Raw genomic sequence first — 19,289 nt, forward strand, 5'->3', positions numbered from 1 at the left:
CAGCATTTATTTAAATAAACTATTTTTCCAGAGATCCATAGGTAAGGCTGTACAATATTTGTGGAAACTCTTCACAATTGTGTTCTGTGGGTGTCACCCATTACATGGGTGCACATCTAGTTTAGGCTGTCCAGTCCAATATGAATGTTCAATATGTATATAATAGGCTGAATGGTTCATGTGGCTCATTTCACACTGGTTTTTAGAGTCCCATAATAATAATATTTGTGGAAACTACACAGTTGTGTTACTGAGTAGGATGATACCCCATTTCATGGGTGCAACATCCATAGCTTAGGCTGGACAGTAGTGCATATACTTCTAATACATCCACAGATCATTTTTTGTATCAAATTAACAAATGATTGCATTTTGTTGAATTTATATAACAACATTCCGACCTTCTTCATTAGCATTATCTAGTCCAAAGATGGCATGATTCCACTATTTGAATCAATGGGGAGCTTTTATTTTGAAGTCGAACCGAAAATTCCACTATTGTGGCTAGTCTTTATTGTGGTTAGCTTCACACAGGTACTTGTGTAAACCTCTCTTGCAAGGGCGATATTGCGCGTGCCCGTGACTCTCTCGCCATAGAAAATAAAGCTATCTGCGCGGCTTCCATTACAGCCGAGGGTGCAGATTTAAGGAATATCTGAATATAGATGCAAGAAAACACCCCTAAATATGGATTTACAGCGAGTATAGGATCCGTTGAGACTCGGGCCTGCTTGGGGGCAGTGAGACGGCAGGACACTCGCAAAACTGATGAAATATATTGTTTTTTTTCTCGGCGTGCTTTGTCTTGGCCACCTAGCAAACCATCATTGTAATTCGATTGGAAGCTATTCGGCTGGTGTTTGCTAGCAGGTCTGGGGGCTGGTATACATCGCCATGTTGTTATCAAATAGTGACTGTTAAAAAGACCCATCTTGAAGTAAAGGCGGCAATTGTGTCCACCAGGACCTACCGTTTTGCCACAGGGACACGAATCTCTACAGTCGCGGAACCCACCACTATACTGTTGTCGTCGGCGACATGGCGGAACAAGGCTACTCTTCTTGGTGAGTACGCATAGGCATTGCGCGAGCTGGCTAACCACACTGAATGTATTGGTGTAGTTATGCCATTTGTACGCTGCAATTCACATAGATACAGCAACATATTTCGTTCCTACATGAATCAGCCGCTATTTTCGCTTAGTTAGAATGAGATGGCCCTCTTCAAATTGTGTTAGTGAACTAAACGTTAGCTTGCTACGGTCCAAGTTACAGTAGGCTAGCGTGAACGGGTTTAACTAGCCAGCTAGCCCCAAGTTAGCTCAGACTCCCGTATCCATGGTGGCGTTACAGTTGATTCAGAACTATGTGTTTAAGCTCGAAGAATGCGCAAGGTTATTGCTAGCTAACGTTGGTTCGCCAACTCATACCTACTTAATATTATTTAATTAGTTTAAGCCCCTCGACAATATTTGTTAAAATAAATAGCTTATTGCTACCTCTCGTAGCCAGTTGCACACAAAGGGAGCTTATCGTAACTAACGTTAGCCAGACCGTTTACGCTTGCTAGCCAGAAAAGCTCACCTTAATTCATGAAATGTCATTGTGATAACGTTATTTATACCACGCCCGGTGTTTTATCGCGTCAGATGAATAGATCCGGACGTTGTGCCATCCATTTTTATTTTGTTTAACAGTTAAGTGTGCAGCTGACTTGCTAGCTATTCAACACAGCTAACTAATTTAGCTAGTTCACCAACTCATTTAGCTAGGTAATATTGATTGTCCTAAATAGTAGCTAGCTAGCTTAATAAGGCATTGTCTTTATAGATCTGGGTGTATCTTCCCGCATCATTGTTAGCTAGCTAGTTAGCTATCACTAGTTACATGTGCCATAATGATAGCTAACTATTTTGTACATTGCCTACATAAAAAAAAATGTATGATAGCGATAGATGCCATTCAGACCGGTATAGTAACTTATTGGGCTGACTGATACAGTCCATGTCATGTCTCTCTTGTTCACAATTTGAGATCAGGTCATTTGTCTACAATTTGTTTAGGTGTTTTAATTGAAGTCTTGTGCTGCAGATCATGGAATTATTGAAGTCTAATTTTGTGACATCTAAAAATGACTAGTAGTATGTATTGATGTGGAGGCAACCATTTAGGTTATGCCACTAAGACCAAGTGTATTTTTGAATATGTATGCCGCTCCTGGTGACCAATGTTTGGAAAATAGTGACCCCCCCCAGGTTTAGTAGAACTGAAAAACTGTAATGCCAGAGCCATTATGTTATGTGGTTATAATAAGAAACACACATGGTCAGCCTAATAATGTTTTGACTGTTCTATCTTTTAAATTGTATGTTCTGTGTCTTGGTTACAAAAACTTATGTCATAAATTACTTGAATTTCTAATTAGTATTTTTTTATTTAAACTGCATTGTTGGTTAGGGGCTCATGAGTACATGTGACTAATAAAATGATGTGATTTGAAGTTAAGATAACGTACCACTTAATTAAATCGCAACCTTTCTGAGTAGATTGAATATTAGTTGTTTTTAACCAGGGTTTGGCTATTCTCTAGCTGCACCTACCGTCCTGGGACATGGTCTCACTCAGATTTCCCTCTAGTGAAGCGCATGAGGCCAGACAGAGGCACAATATTTTACCATGCCCATCTGTAACAAGACATGCCTGTTTTGTAAGACCTATAAGGAAGCATTGTTACATTGAAATTGTTGATATTTTTCCTCATGTAGGGCTACCATGAATAACAATGTAATTTCGAACCAGCTCTCATTTTTGTGGATCAATCAGAATTGTCAATAGTCATTTGCTATATGGACATGTTTTGAGAAATTTGTCCTCTGAAGCTTGGTGGCTGAGTCCTCAGTGGACAAAGCATGCATGCCTTTGGCTTGATGGTGTACGGTTTTGGAATTGTTATAGAAGCCTTGTTTCTCCCAAACAAGGAAGTATTCTGGCCCTTGGGCTTCTGTCCAGCCCTCAACATTCCAGGATTGTATTTTATTTTTAAATGTTCCATTTATTTAGCCCATCTCATCCATGTGAGCAGAATTGAGGGACAACTTGACCAGTTTACTTGCTGTATATAATTTTTTACTTAATACAATCCATTACTTTGACTTCAGTGGGGATTTTATATTTGTTTATAAATGTCCAAGCACTGTCTGGAAATGTATACCGGTCTCTTAAAACAACAATTTATTTAATTTGATCTGAGTTAAATCAAAGACTGGCAACAGAGAAGGCCAGGCTAACCCTTTCTCATTTGAATGCAAGCCTACGGTGGCTGGTTCAGAAGGTGCCTGTTAATGGTGTTTTACAGCTCTGTTAGGGATATAGACCAGCATGCTTTTTATAATGTTATGCAAATGCTATATATATAATGAACAAAATTATAAAGGCAATATGCAGCAATTTCTAAGATTTTACTGAGATACAGTTCCTATAAGGAAATCAGTCAATTGAAATAAATAAATTAGGCCCTAATCTATGGATTTCAAATGACTGAGAATACAGATATGCCTCGGTTGGTTTCAAATACCTTTAAAAAATAAAGAGGGCCATGTATCTGGTGTGACCACCATTTGCATCATGCAGTGTGACACATCTCCTTCGTGTAGAGTGGACCAGGCTATTGATTGTTATCCCACTCCTCTTCAATGGCTGTGTGAAGTTGCTGGATATTGGCGGCAACTGGAACATGCTGTCGATTCAGAGCATTCCAAACGTGCTCAATGGGTGGCATGTCTGAGTATGTAGGCACTGGAAGGACTGGGACATATTCAGCTTCCAGGAATTGTGTATGGGGCCGTGCATTATCATGCTGAAACATGAAGTGATGGAGGAGGATGAATGGCACGACAAAGTGCCTCAGGATCTCATCACGTACATTCAAATTGCCATTGATAAAATGCAATTGTGTTTGTTGTCCATAGCTTATGCATGCCCATACCATAACCCCACCGCAACCATGGGGCACGTTGACATCAGCAGACCTCTCGTCCACACGACTCCATGCACGTGGTCTGTGGTTGTGAGACCGGTTGGAGGTCCCGACAAATTCTAATAATAATATATAATATATGCCATTTAGCTGACGCTTTTATCCAAAGCGACTTACAGTCATGTGTGCATACATTCTACGTATGGGTGGTCCCGGGAATCGAACCCACTACCCTGGCTTACAAGCGCCATGCTCTACCAACTGAGCCACAGAAGGACCTATAACATGACGTTGGAGGTGGCTTATGGTAGAGAAATTAACATTCAATTCTCTGGCAAAAGCTCTGGTGGACATTACTGCAGTCAGCATGCAAGTTGTGTGCTCCCTCAACTTGAGACATTTGTGGCATTGTCCTGTGAGACAACTGCACATTTTAATGGCCTTTTATTGTCCCCAGCACAAGGTGCACCTGTGTAATGATCTGGCTGTTTAATCCGCTTCTTGATATGCCACACCTGTCAGGTGGCTTGATTATCTTGGCATAGGACAAATGGTCATTAACAGGGATGGAACATTTTGGGAAATCTTTTATTTCAGCTCATAAAACATGGGATCAACACTACACGTTGTGTTTTATATTTTTGCTCAGGAGAGCGAGAGCTGTGGGTTGTGCGGAAGGCGTGCGTCACGGATGTGAGCCCTATGAGGAAAAATGCATCTCATAAGTCTGTATGCAGACTTTAGGAACACGTCTTTTCTGGGACTGGCTGGACCATAACACCACTAACGAGGCGTAGCATTGACCTTTTTAACCCATTTCAACAGTAAACTACATGACGTCACTCCCTCCCCTGATAGACGGCTCCGGTTATTTCTGTATTACTGAATGAATGAAATTGATAGGGGATTACCGCTTTTTCTCAAACTAATTACAAGTGCGGCATATCGGGCCTGGCGATTCCTGTTTGGCAGAGCGCATGAATAGAGTAGAGCCCGACCGATATGGGATTTTTGAATCCAAACCTGATTTTAGTGGAAATGTGAACAGATGAGAGATATCTACCTTTTTAAAAAAAAAAAACTTTTTTTAAATTATTATTTAAAAAATTACTAGAACAAACTTTTTTGTGCTTAAAACAGCCCCACGAAGATACTCAAAGATGATTTCTTAAATTTCAGGAAAGAACATTCATGTAAGCACTGCAATTTTTTTAATGGAAAAACTGTTACTTTTGTAAAAAGGAGGATTAACTGCACTGATTCCAGCAAATAAATTGTCTAGGCTCTGAAGAATGAGCTGCCTCATGCTAACCAGCTGGAAAACAACAACACAGTACACCTTTTCAATGTATTGGTATTTAGTTGTTTTCATCTTATTTTTGTTGTTGTTGTAGGGCAGTAGCCACTGAATTCTGACGGCAGGAAGCCTAGCGGTTAAGAGCATTGGGCAGTAACTGGAAGGGCGCTGGTTTGAATCCCAGCGCCATCTAGGTGATAAATCTGCCAATGTGCCCTAGAGCAAGGCACTTAACCCTAATTGCTCTGGGTAAGTGTGTCTGTCAAACGACTGTAAAATGAAAGGGAAAACAATTCTCTAAATTCAAAGTACTCTCGCACAACGAGTTAGCTGGCTAGCTGGCTAGAACATGTCGTGGAAATGGGTGGCCCGTCCTTATCAAGCAAAACATGCATCAAAACATAGCTACAAAGTGCTACTTTGGGACTTGCTAAGCTTTTTAGTGTCTCAGAAAACATTTGAATGACAGTGCTTGAGGAATGCCCTTCAAAAAGAGCAAATATAGCACACCAGATTTCGCTGGTTTCACTAAAGTGCTGTAACATTGATGTTACCACAGATTTGAATGTTCTTTGTTTGTCACGACACCCAACACCCTAACATGACACTTTGTGTCACAGTATATGGCCAGTGCACATTTTTGGTTTCTATCTACTTTGCAGTAACCGTAGAAGAAGTAACAGTTTGTCAGTAACTCTGTGGTAGTTCACTCTTATGTAACTGGTGGAGTTGCGTTGGCCAGGTGATACCTCTGTTGTCCAGTCTTACTGTAGCGCAAGGCAAGATGGGGCTTATAGCCATAAAGAGTGCCCCCCCAGGAGAAAATGAAATGCACAGTCATTTAATGAACTGCTTTTTTTGTTGCTGAGTGTTTTCTCTGCGTTTTACAGTCGTGGCCAAAAGATTTGAGAATGACACAAATATTAATTTCCACAAAGCTTGCTGCTTCAGTGTCTTTAGATAGTTCTTTGCTCGGAACATGAGAACATATGAAAGCTGGTGGTTCCTTTTAACATGAGTCTTCAATATTCCCAGGTAAGAAGTTGTAGGAATTATAGGACTATTTCCCTCTATACCATTTGTATTTCATTAACCTTTTACTATTGGATGTTCTTATAGGCACTTTAGTATTGCCAGTGTAACAGTATAGCTTCCGTACCTCTCCTCGCTCCTCCCTGGGCTCGAACCAGGAACACAACGACAACATCCACCATCGAAGCAGCGTTACCCATGTAGAGCAAGGGGAACAACTACTAGAAGACTCAGAGCGAGTGACGTTAGAAACGCTATTAGCGTGCGCTAACTAGCTAGCCATTTCACTTCGGTTACACCAGCCTCATCTCGGGAGTTAGGCTTGAAGTCATAAACAGTGCAATGCTTGACGCACAACGAAGAGCTGCTGGCAAAACGCACAAAAGTGCTGTTTGAATGAATGTTTACACGCCTGCTTCTGCCTACCACCGCTCAGTCAGATACTTAGATACTTACTTGTATCCTCAGTCAGATTATATGCAACGCAGGACACGCTAGACAATATCTAGTAATATCATCAACCATGTGTAGTTAAGGGGGTTAGGGTTCCCATTTGGGAACCCCCCCCACGTTCAGCTGGAAGGTGGCGCATGGAACGCAAAAATATTCCTAAAAATATTTAACCTCCACACATTAACAAGTCCAATGGCTCAAATGAAAGATAAACACCTTGTTTATCTACCCAGCAAGTCAGATTTCTAAAATGTTTTACGGCGAAAACATAGCACATGTTTATGTCAAACCACCACCGAAGACACAGCTAATTTGCATAGCCAAGTTGAAAAAATATGCAATCAACAAACGCAGGATTAAAAGAAAAATAATTTCACTAACCTTTTGAAATCTTCATCAGATGACAGTAATATAACATGTTACACAGTACATTTGTTTTTTCAATAATATGCTATATATATATCCATAAATCTCTGTTTACAATGATGCATCGTTCAAAAAATGCTACTCAAATGTCCTGAGAAATGACGATAGCTCCGGCAGATAACGTCAGCTAACAAGGAATATACATCATAGACTTTGACTAAATATGCATGTTCTACATATATATAGGAAGATATACTTCTTCTGAATGCAATCGCTGTGTTACATTTATTTTTAACGTTACAGGTTTCGTTCACTAGGCTATACTATGAGTCGGCGCTCAAAAAGTAGCATTATGGCTCCTCTATCTTGGAGTCCACAGAAACCCAAATTTACCACATAAATATTCCCTTACCTTTGCTGTTCTTCCATCAGAAGACCTGGAAGGAATTATACTTACCAAAAACAGCGTTTAGTTTTGCAGTCTGTGTCTTTCGGTTCTCAAACACGACACATTTCGGTTGAAATGCAGCCAAAAGTCAAGTGGATGCGCACCAAAACGTTGAAATTACATATTATATGTCGACTAAACTTGTCAAACTAAGTTCATAATCAAGCTTTAACATGTTATAAAGGTGTACAGCAATTGTGAGGACGAACAAACACAGGCACCGTTTAATCGATCTTGGAAAAAAGACAGGACCGGAGCAGAGCGCGCATGAGAGTAACCTGTTCTTTCGCGTGACCGAAAGGTTTCGGCCCGCCAAAACTCTCGTGAGCGTGCGATTCTCACAATGAGAAGCCCCATTGGAAGCAGACATCGTGCTGAAGACAGAGAGACTGTTCCCAGACCTGTAGGTGCTTGGGAAGGGTGGGGGCAATGACGTCAAAGTTGGGCCAACTTTTCTGATGACAAGAGAGAGTTTGGGAGAATGACTGCCCTGAGAGTTCTGCTTTACATACAGACATAATTTAAACGGTTTTAGAAGCTTTAGTGTTTTCTATTCAATAATATTTTTTATTTGCATATATTAGCAACTTTTGACAAAAAAAAATTCTGTTTACCATGGGCACGCAATTACTCCAGAGGAGGCAGTAAACAGCCCTATCCCCAACAGGTTAACTAGTGATTATGATTGATCGTTTTTTATAAGATAAGTTTAATGCTAGCTTGCAACTTACCTTGGCTTACTGCATTCGTGTAACAGGCAGTCTCCTTGTGGAGTGCAGCGAGAAAGAGGCAGGTCGTTATTGCGCTGGACAAGTTAACGGTAAGGTTGCAAGATTGGATCCCCTGGGCTGACACGGTGAATATCTATCATTCTGCCCCTGATCAAGGCAGTTAACTTTTTATGGCGGCAGGGGCAGTATTGAATAGCATGGATGAAAAGGTGCCCATTGTAAATGGCCAGCTCCTCCGTCTCAGTTGCTAATATATGCATATTATTAGTATTGGATAGAAAACACTAAAGTTTCAAACTGTCAAAATATTGTCTGAGTATAACAGAATTGATATAGCAGGCGAAACCCTGAGGAAAATCAAAACAGGAAGTGGAATTTTCTATTTTGAAAATTCCATGTTCCACAGCAAGGTGTCAAGTCTTCAGACATAGTTTCAGGCTTTTATTTTGAAAAATGAGCCAGAACGATAACATCGCGTCAAGTGGTCACATGAGTGTTGCTCGCGCAACAGAGTTTGGATTGATATTGCTTTTCCCTTTCCTACTGTGAAAGACATTTGCGGTTGATATATTATCGATTATATATTTTAAAAACAACCTGAGGATTGATTATAAACCGTTTGACATGTTTCTGTGGACATTATGGAAACTATTTGGAATTTGTCTGCGTTGGATTTCTGAACATAACGCAACAAACAGAGGTATTTTGGATAGAAAAATAATCCTTATGGAACAAAAGGAACATTTGTTGTGTAACTTGGAGTCTCGTGAGTGAAAACATCAGAAGATCATGAAAGGTAAACGATTAGTTTGATTGCTTTTCTGATTTTCGTGACCAAGCTTCCTGATGCTAAGTGTACTTAATGTTTTGTCATGCGATCGATAAACTTACACCAACGTTTGGATTGCATTCATTGTAAAGCATAGTTTCAAAATCTGACACGACAGGTGGATTAACAAAAGGCTAAGCTGTGTTTTCCTATATTGCACTTGAATATAAATATTTGTAGTAATATTTATTGAATGTAGCGCTATGCTATTCAGCGGTTGTTTATGACACTTATCCCGATAGGGGGATTGCAGCCATAACAAGTTTTAACCCGCCGTTCCTAGGCCGTCATTCAAAGTAAGAATGTGTTCTTATAAAGGTATATAAATAAAATTAAAATAGACAAATCGGCGCCCAAAAATACAGATTTCCGATTATGAAAACTTAATCGTCCCTAATTAATCGGCCATTCCGATTAATCGGTTGACCTCAGTCTGGGGAGTTTCCTGGCCATGGACCCAAAATATTGATGTTTTGTTCCCCGGGCCACTTAGTTATCACTTTTGCCTTATGGCAAGGTGTTCCATCATGCTAGAAAAGGCATTGTTCGTCACCAAACTGTTCCTGGATGGTTGGGAGAAGTTGCTCTCGGAGGATGTGTTGGTACCATTCTTTATTCATGGCTGTGTTCTTAGGCAAAATTGTGAGTGAGCCACTCCCTTGGCTGAGAAGCAACCCCACACATGAATGGTCTCAAGATGCTTTACTGTTGGCATGACACAGGGCTGATGGTAGCGCTCACCTTGTCTTCTCCGGACAAGCTTTTTTTCCGGATGCCCCAAACAATCGGAAAGGAGATTCATTAGAGAGAATTACTTTACCTCAGTCCTCAGCAATCCAATCCCTGTACCTTTTGCAGAATGCCAGTCTGTCCCTGATGTTTTTCCTGGAGAGAAGTGGCTTCTTTGCTGCCCTTAACACCAGGCCATCCTCCAAAAGTCTTTGCCTCACTGTATGTGCAGATGCGCTCACACCTTCCTGCTGCCATTCCTGAGCAAGTTCTGTACTGGTGTATCCCCGATCCCGCAGCTGAATCAACTTTAGGAGACGGTCCTGGCGCTTACTGGACTTTCTTGGGCGCCCTGAAGCCTTCTTCACAAAAATTGAACCGCTCTCCTTGAAGTTCTTGATGATCCTATAAATGGTTGATTTAGGTGCAATCTTATTGGCAGCAATATCCTTGCCTGTGAAGCCCTTTTTGTGCAAAGCAATGATGACGGCACGTGTTTCCTTGCAGGTATCCATGGCTGACAGAGGAAGAACAATGATTCCAAGCACCACCCTCCTTTTGAAGCTTCCAGTCTGTTATTTGAACTCAATGAGCATGACCGAGTGATCTCCAGGCTTGTCCTCGTCAACACTCACACCTGTGTTAACGAGAGAATCACTGACATGATGTCAGCTGGTCCTTTTCTGGTAGGGCTGAATTATAGTGGAAATGTTTTTGGGGAATTCAGTTAATTTGCATGGCAAAGAGGGACTTTGCAATTAATCGCAATTCATCTGATCACTTTTCATAACATTCTGCAGTATATGCAAATTGCCACCATACAAACTGAGGCAGCAGAGTTTGAAAATTAATATTTGTGTCATTCTCAACTTTTGGCCACGACAGTATATCGGTCCTTTTCAGTGGATTAAACGCAGATACACAAATATAAAAGCGACATGTAAAGTGTTGGTCCTGTGTTTCATGAGCCAAAATAAAAGCTTATTTCTGTCATTTTGTGCACAGCGTTGTTTACACCTGCATTTAGTGAGCATTTCTCCTTTGCCAAGATGATCCATCCACCTGACCGGTGTGGCATATCAAGAAGCTAGTTAAACAGCATGATTATTAGAGGTTCACTGTGTGCTGTGGATAATAAAAGGGCACTCTAAAATGTGCAGTTTTGGCACACAATGCCACAGATGTCTCAAGGTTTGAAGGGCGCGTGCAATTGGCATGTTGACTGCAGGAATGTCCACCAGAGCAGTTGACAGAGAATTGAATGTTCATTTCTCTACCATAAGCGGCCTCCAACGTTGTTTTAGAGAATTTGGCCGTATGTCCAACTGGCCTCACAACCGCAGACCACGTGTAACCACACCAGCCCAGGATCTCCACATCCAGCTTTTTCGCCTGCGGGATCGTCGGGGGGAGGTGTGCTGAGGATGACTTCTGACTCTAATAAAGCACTTGTTGGGTTAAACTCATTCTGTTTGGCTTGGTCTGGCTTCCCAGTGGGTAGGTTTATACCCTCCCGGGCCCACCCATGTCATGTGAAGTCAATAGATTAGGGTCTAATTAATTAATTTAAATTGACTGATTTCCTTATATGAACTGTAACTCTGTAAAATCATTGCAATTATTGCGTTTTATATTTTTGTGATGTGAATATATCTGTGAAAGGCTATCGGTCGACCAATAAATCTGTCAGGCTCTAGAGTAGGCTAGTCGTAACTACAATCCTTTTTATATGAACTCATGGCCTGGCAAAAGGATGGAAAGGATGACTATGTTGCCAAAGGATCAGCCCAATTCCATTAGTAAAGACTAACAGGATTTTCTAAAATGACTCTTTAAACCGATAGGACTACAGCGAATGCCTTATGAAAGTATACACGCTCATGTATGTTTTTATTTTTTTTCAATTAAATGTATGTACATTAACATACATAATTGAATACTTACACAGCCAAATGTCTTGCCATATCTCCTGGATGTTAAGTAGGCTAGCTGTATCTAAAGACATAAGACCTCTGCAGTACGATTAGACTGAACATTGTAATGCAACCAGCACTTTTTCGCTATTGCCTTTCATTGATTGCACGGCGCTGGATGAGGGTTGTGGCGTTTGGCTACTTCCACAAAACACAATGTTAGCAGCCTCCGTGAAGTCTTGCTTAGACCAACGCCAAGTAGATGTTTGAGTAGTTATGCAGCTAAGACGTCTTAATTTCTATCCATATGTATTTCGCTTTGAAGGTGGTGAGTAGTAGTGCTCTCCCCGACCCCAAAAAAATATTAGTAGACCGAGAGTCGTCTCCACACATTTCTTGTTAACAAACTATAGTTTTGGCCAGTCGGTTAGGACATCTACTTTGTGCATGACACAATTTTCCCAACTGTTTATAGACATATTATTTCACTTATTCACTGTATCACAATTCCAGTGGGTCAGAAGCTTACATAGTTGACTGCCTTTAAACAGCTTGGAAAATTCCAGAAAATGATGTCATGGCTTTAGAAGCTTCTGATAGGCTAAGTGACATAATTTGAGTCAATTGGAGGTGTACCTGTGGATGTATTTCAAGGCCTACCTTCAAGCTCAGTGCCTCTTTGCTTGACATCATGGGAAAATCAAAATAAATCAGCTATGACTTCAGAAAACAAATGTAGACCTCCACAAGTCTGGTTCATCCTTGGGAGCAATTTCCAAATGCCTTAAGGTACCACGTTCATCTGTACAAACAAGTATGCAAGTATGAACACCATGGGAACACACAGCCGTCATACCGCTGTTCTGTCTCCTAGAGATGAGTGTACTTTGAGAAGTGCAAATCAATCCCAGAACAACAGCAAAGGACCTTGTGAAGATGTTGGAGGAAATCGGTACAAAGGTATCGAAATTAACAGGTAAACAAGTCCTATATCGACATAATCTGAAAAGCCGCTCTGCGAGGAAGAAGCCACTGCTCCAAAACCACCATTTAAAAAAAAGCCAGACTACAGTTTGCAAATGCACAAGGGGACAAAGATGGTACTTTTTGGAGAAATGTCCTCTGGTCTGATGAAACACAAATAGAACTGTTTGGCCATAATGACCATTGTTATGTTTGGAGGAAAAGGGGGAAGCTTGCAAGCCAAGGACCATCCCAACCGTGAAGCACGGGGGTGGCAGCATCATGTGGAGGTGCTTTGCTGCAGGAGGGACTGGTGCACTTCACAAAATAGATGGTATCATGAGGTAGAAAATGTGGATATATTGAAACAACATCTTAAGACATCAGTCCTGAAGTTAAAGCCTGGTCGTAAATTGGTCTTCCAAATGGACGATGACCTTAAGCATATTTCCTAAGTTATGGCTTAAGGACATCCATGTCCAAGCATGTGCGAGCAAGGAGGCCTACAAATCTGACTCGGTTACACCAGCTCTGCCAGGAGGAATGGGCCAAAATTCACCCAACTTATTGTGGGAAGCGTGTGGAAGGCTACCTGAAACGTTTGACCCAAGTTTAAATTGTTTAAAGGCAATGCTACCAAATACTAATTGAGTGTATGTAAACGTCTGACCCACTGGGAATGTGATGAAAGAAATTAAAGCTGAAATAAATAATTATCTCTACTATTATACTGACATTTCACATTCTTAAAATAAAGTGATGATCCTAACTGACCCAAGTAAAGGGGCTGAATAATTTTGCACGCCCAATTTTTCAGTTTTTGATTTGTTAAAAAAGTTTGAAATATCCAATAAATGTCGTTCCACTTCATGATTGTGTCCCACTTGTTGTTGATTCTTCACAAAAAAATACAGTTTTATATCTTTATGTTTGAAGCCTGAAATGTGGCAAAAGGTTGCAAAGTTCAAGGGGGCCGAATACTTTCGCACGGCACTGTATATAATCGATAATATATCAACTGCAAATGTCTTTCTCAGTAGGAGAGGGAAAAACAATAGCTGTCCAAATTCTGTTGCGCGAGCAAAACTCGTGTGACCACCTGACGTGATGCTGTCTTTCTGGCTCATTTGTCAAAATAAAAGCCTGAAACTGTATGAGGACTGACACCTCGAGGAAGCGATAGGAAAAGGAATCTGGTTGTTATCCCTTTAAATGGAGCAATGGGAGGCTATGGAACATGGAGTTTTCAAAATAGTAGCCACTTCCTGGTTTGATTTTTCTCAGGGTTTCGCCTGCAATATCAGTTCTGTTATACTCAGACAATATTTTGACAGTTTTGGAAACTTTAGTGTTTTCTATCCTAATCTGTTATATGCATATTCTAGCATCTGGTCCTGAGAAATAGGCCGTTTACTTTGGGAACGTTATTTTTCCAAACATAAAAATAGTGCCCCCTAGCTTCAAGAGGTTAATGCTTTTGAGCCAATCAGTTGTAACAAGGTCGGGGTGGTATACAGAAGATAGCCCTATTTGGTTAGACCAGGTCTATATTTTGTCAAGAACAGCTCTATTGTAAAAATAAAGGAAACCCCTTGCATGAGAATGCTGTGTCCCTAATTTTGACTGGTACTGTATATATTTTTCTCACATTAACACCATCATCCCGGAAACCCTAGTCCCACTCCAATTCGCATATCGCCCCAACAGATCCACAGATGCTGCAACCTCAATTGGACTCCACACTGTCCTTTCCCACCTGGACAAAAGGAACACATACGTGAGAATGCGGTTCATTGACTACAGCTCAGCGTTCAACACCATCGTTCCCTCAAAGCTCATCACTAAGCTCAGGACCCTGGGACTAAACACCTCTCTACAACTGGATCCTGGACTTCCTGGTGGGCCGCCCCCAGGTGGTGAGGTTAGGAAACAATGCATGCCGCGCTGATCCTCAACACCGGGGCCCTTCAGGGGTGCGTGCTTAGTCCCCTCCTGTACTCCCTGTTCACCCACGACTGCGTGGCCAAGCACGACTCCAACACCATCATCAAGTTTGCTGATGACACAACAGTGGTAGGCCTGATCAACGACGAGACAGCCTATAGGGAGGAGGTCCGAGACCTGGCTGTGTGGTACCAGGACAACAACCTCTCCCGCAATGTGAGCAAGACAAAGGTGCTGATCGTGGACTACAGGAAAAGGAGGGCCGAACAGGCCCCCATTAACATCGACAGACTGTAGTGGAGCAGGTTGAGAGCTTCAAGTTCCTTGGTGTCCGCATCACCAACAAACTATCATGGTTCAAGTGCACCACGACAGTCATTTAAGAGGGCACAACAACATCTTTCCCCCTCGGGAGACTGAGAAGATTTGGCATGGGTCCCTGTAGTAACTCCTATTGCCAATATGTAAAAATAGCCTACATAAAGCTAATACATAACTGTGTAGCCTGCAGGTAGACAATATCCTGATCTTGAAATAAATATATATATATATATATATAAAAAATATGCTTAAGCATGGCCTGTCTTTAAGGAACTTGAAACATTGTATCAACTTGGTCCCACCTGAAGCTAGTGCTACAAACTTTACATTGTTTAAAATATTCTGGGCCCGCAGGAGCTCACTGGCACGGGAAACCAGCTATTGGCGCAAGGAATCAGGTAGGTCTATCTAAAAAATAGTTTCCACCAGATCCGAGCATGACCACTCATAAATGGAATGAAATAAACCAAAAACTGTTTCTCACAAGTGTAACATTGGTTGTGTCCTCTGCAAATGTCATGTCCACCCCTACCACGAGAACGATAAGACTGTAATTTATATTTTGAATGCAGTAACATAATTGCTGTAACCAAACCAACATGGTAGATTAGAGATTCTAGAAATTAACTGTAAATGTAGGCCTACTACTGGTGTGCAATCCCCGCGGCCTCCAATGGATTAGTCCACTCAGACAGGAGCTGATTCAGACAGGTGTGTATTATTATATAAAAAATATATACAAGTATAGATTTTGACTGCTTGACAAAATCTTGGTCGACCAACTGCCTATCGACCAAACAATTGTCCAGTCAACTAAATGAGGTCATCTCTAGTGTGTGGTGATGTAGATCCCCTCTGCATCTGAATATTTTATGAAAGAATTGGATTTTGCATCTCCTGGTTTGTAAAGGAGACGTCTGTCAGGCCCATTGACGGGCGAAGGAACATTTCTCTCCAGCGTGTTTGGGAGAATGTTTGTTTGTCAACAGGGTAATCCATTAGCTTTTAGTTTGCCCTGTGATTTGCTATGGTAGTGATTGGCGTGTTACCTTGCGAGTTTACGCTTCACAGCTCATAAGTACGTATGATTTATGCCGTTTCATCATGCGTTTCCTAACACTTATCCAGGGGTGTAATTTAAAGGCTTGGAATGCAGTCATACGGCAGGCAATGGGATGCATAGTTATGAAGAACGAATACTGTTATTTCTATTGGGGCTGTGTCCTCTTAACCCCAGAATACATTTCTCACTCGGGGCTGGCTACAGAGGGACATGAGACGGGTCAGGGGTCAAACCTGCACCTCTGACGTAGGCAGGGTTGCACAGTGCAACCATTATGCTCTTATTTCCCCCCCCTCCCAGAGATGAACCTGTCAGTGCTCTACACCAAATGTCTTTTTACAAGGGCCGTGTGTGCGCCTAGGTAGAAAAATGTAGGCTCACAAATGCAGTTAAGGACAACAATTAAAAATATTTGAGATATTAAAGATAGACTTTAATTTTTCTAGGTGCATTGATGTTCCTAAATACAAATTCCAAGTTGCACAGCGAAATATTTAGGCACAAAAGCAAGTAAAATGGTTGTACTGTAGAGCCCTGCCAGTGTGACATTTTTATCTCAAAGTGGAACACGTCTTCCACTGACTCTCTCTCCCCCTCTGGGACACCTATTAGTTGATCTACAACTTTACCAGTGATAATTGGCCTGCCATGGGCATACAACACTGAGGTCATGGCGCCGGGCACATCCACACCTTTTAATGTAAACAAACAGATTTGATTACAGCTGGTAGCACATGTAGGGTAAGGTTTACTGTGCCAGATACCTGATCGGTCATGATTTTTCTCTCTCAGCCTTACATCAGCATGGCCCAGTACCCAAAGCTGAGATGAATGTAGGCAGTCTATATCCCATTTGAACAGCTATCTGTTTGTTTTCTCTGTGTTTATTTAATGCGCTCCTCGGATTTGTAACCCTGTGTATTTTTGATCATTTTTAGCTTGTGTATGCGCTTTTTAGGCACGCTCAAGCTGCTACTACAGAGGAGTATCTCTAGGAAACCAGAAGTTGTCAGCCGGCCATGTCTGGCAGATAAGGTTAAAGCTGCAGATTAGTGGGTTTAGAATGTTAAATCCATAAAAGTGTCTCTGTGCTGCAGCTCTCGTGCCACAGATGGTCCACCATCCTTCCTGTTAGTCAGCTGTCGTAAGGGTTTGGAACACTGACATGTTTCCTGTGCTATTTCTACAGCCTTCCCTATTGAATAGCCAGTGTCCCTATTAAGATTCAATGAAACGCACACTACTGGTCTGTTGTGAAACGGTATCAAATTGCAATACATACTGGCACCTACGTATTGTAGTACTATCGCGTGAGGTCCCTGGTAATCCCACCCCATCTGTACGTTTACTTTCACCTTGTTTGGTGCACAAGGAATTGCATAAATAAATGTGGCTAGAACAAGACAAACACACACACATTAGATTAATGCCAGTAAGGGTTAGGCTACGGTTTTCTTCTTTGATTGTGTATTTTCAAAGACTTTCATTCAGTCCTCCAAACCAAAAACAAACAGCTGTTGGGAACACGAGTATAAATAACAACTAGTATGTCGCGCTCCTTTTTTTTTTTTAGGTTCCTTTCTCCTTGCTGAAGCAAAGAGAATGTATTGATTTGGTGTCAAGGGACTTATTTTAAGGTTTGATCAAAGGGATTATGAATACCAGGGTTCCAAATGAGAATATATGTTCATTATAGTCTTATGACACAACTGACCAAAAGGTCAAGCTTTGTTGACTTATGCAACACTGAAGGTATAGTATGTGTTATACTCTATTATATACTGGGTGGGTTGAGCCCTGAATGCTGTGGTATATCAGACCTTAAGACATTTTCCTTTTTACTGCTTTACGTTGGTAACCCATTTTTATAATAGCAATAAGGCACCTCGGATGTTTGTGATATATTGCCAAAATCCCAATGCTACGGGCTGTATCCAGGCACGCCGTGTTGCGAAATGCATAAAAACAGCCCTTCGGGTCAGACTTAGACCTTTTCTGTGGAGGAAATGGAATCTTAAAATCTTTCTCCTCTCTCTCTCTCTCTCTGTCTATAGGGCATACTCCCTGGTCGACTCCAGCCAGGTGTCCACCTTCCTCATCTCCATCCTCCTCATAGTCTATGGCAGCTTCAGGTCAGTCTACCCTGTCCAACCCTCTTCCATCACAGATAGGCCAACACTGGTCACTGTGGGTCTCATCTTTGTTACTTCCATTACATTGAGCGCCTATGAGCTATCTAGTCATTGTAAAACAAGTCTTTGACAATAGCAATGTGAGAGAAGCTTGCTCTTATTTCAGATAGTCAACTACTCTCCACCTTTCCCTCCATCTCTCCCCGTGCAGATCATTAAACATGGACTGTGAGAACCAGGAAAAAGATAAGGATGGTAACCCTGTCCCGAATGGGACCTTCAACAATGGCAACACAAACAACAGTGAGTCTCACATATTTGGTGAGACATAAGACATACAGAGCGTGTGTTTGTTTTTTGTTTTTAATAAGTTGGAAGTCATCATACCGTGGATTCCGTGTATTTTGTGGTTGGTTGGTTTGCTGTTACACAGGCTGTAGACGCAGCACATGCAGAAATGCCTGTCTCTGCCTGTGTGATTTGTCTTTCTCAATCCCTATGTGTTTGAGCATTCTCACTTGTGCATGTGTTGTGTGTTGTAGGTATTCAGACCATAGACTCCACACAGGCTCTGTTCCTGCCCATAGGAGCCTCCGTGTCTCTGCTCGTCATGTTCTTCTTCTTCGACTCTGTCCAGGTGGTCTTCACCATTTGCACCGCAGGTACCTGACCCGTCACGCGCCACACAGAAACGCACCTTAATGTCACAGAGCAGTTTGTTGCCCATCTTTTGTCTGAAGGCAAGCTGACATGTATTTATTTCCTTAGAGCATGGCGTTTATATTGATGGTGCATTGATTTAACAAACATTTTCTCAGCATAATTCTTATTAGGCTTGGGCAATACCCCGGTTTACGGTATAAATGGTATATTTAGAAATACCGCCGGTTTTAGTTTTCAATATTGTTTTCGGGGGGGCTGCGTGCTATGCCACTGCTTATAAACTATGTTAAGTCTAAGATGTGTCAATTATAGCCAGCTCAGGGCTCCAGCTATGCATTTGGTTTGCTCACTTGCTAGCTAAATGGCTAGATGTCAAGATCAAGCTTCTTGTTTACAGCGGAGACATTCAAATGTTTTTATTAAGTAGTGC

General features: G+C 41.5%; 1 protein-coding gene across 4 annotated transcripts in view; it reads left to right on the forward strand.

Annotated features, from left to right (window-relative positions):
• Window positions 1-516: 516 nt before the first annotated feature.
• Window positions 517-19,289, forward strand: part of sppl3 (signal peptide peptidase 3) — a 28,234-nt gene continuing 9,461 nt past the window's right edge. Inside the window, exons 1-4 of one of the 4 annotated variants that reach the window (XM_035776175.2) lie at window positions 517-1,064; window positions 18,119-18,196; window positions 18,408-18,499; window positions 18,739-18,858. In XM_035776175.2, the coding sequence (XP_035632068.1) occupies window positions 1,039-1,064; window positions 18,119-18,196; window positions 18,408-18,499; window positions 18,739-18,858 (316 nt within the window). In that variant the 5' untranslated portion in view covers window positions 517-1,038. Of the gene's footprint in view, window positions 1,065-18,118; window positions 18,197-18,407; window positions 18,518-18,738; window positions 18,859-19,289 lie in introns of all 4 variants that reach the window. The other 3 variants (XM_035776173.2, XM_035776174.2, XM_035776177.1) reach the window with 3 other exon arrangements.

This window comes from Oncorhynchus keta, chromosome 9 (genome assembly GCF_023373465.1).
Source record: "Oncorhynchus keta strain PuntledgeMale-10-30-2019 chromosome 9, Oket_V2, whole genome shotgun sequence".
In the NCBI taxonomy this organism is placed as follows: domain Eukaryota; kingdom Metazoa; phylum Chordata; class Actinopteri; order Salmoniformes; family Salmonidae; genus Oncorhynchus; species Oncorhynchus keta.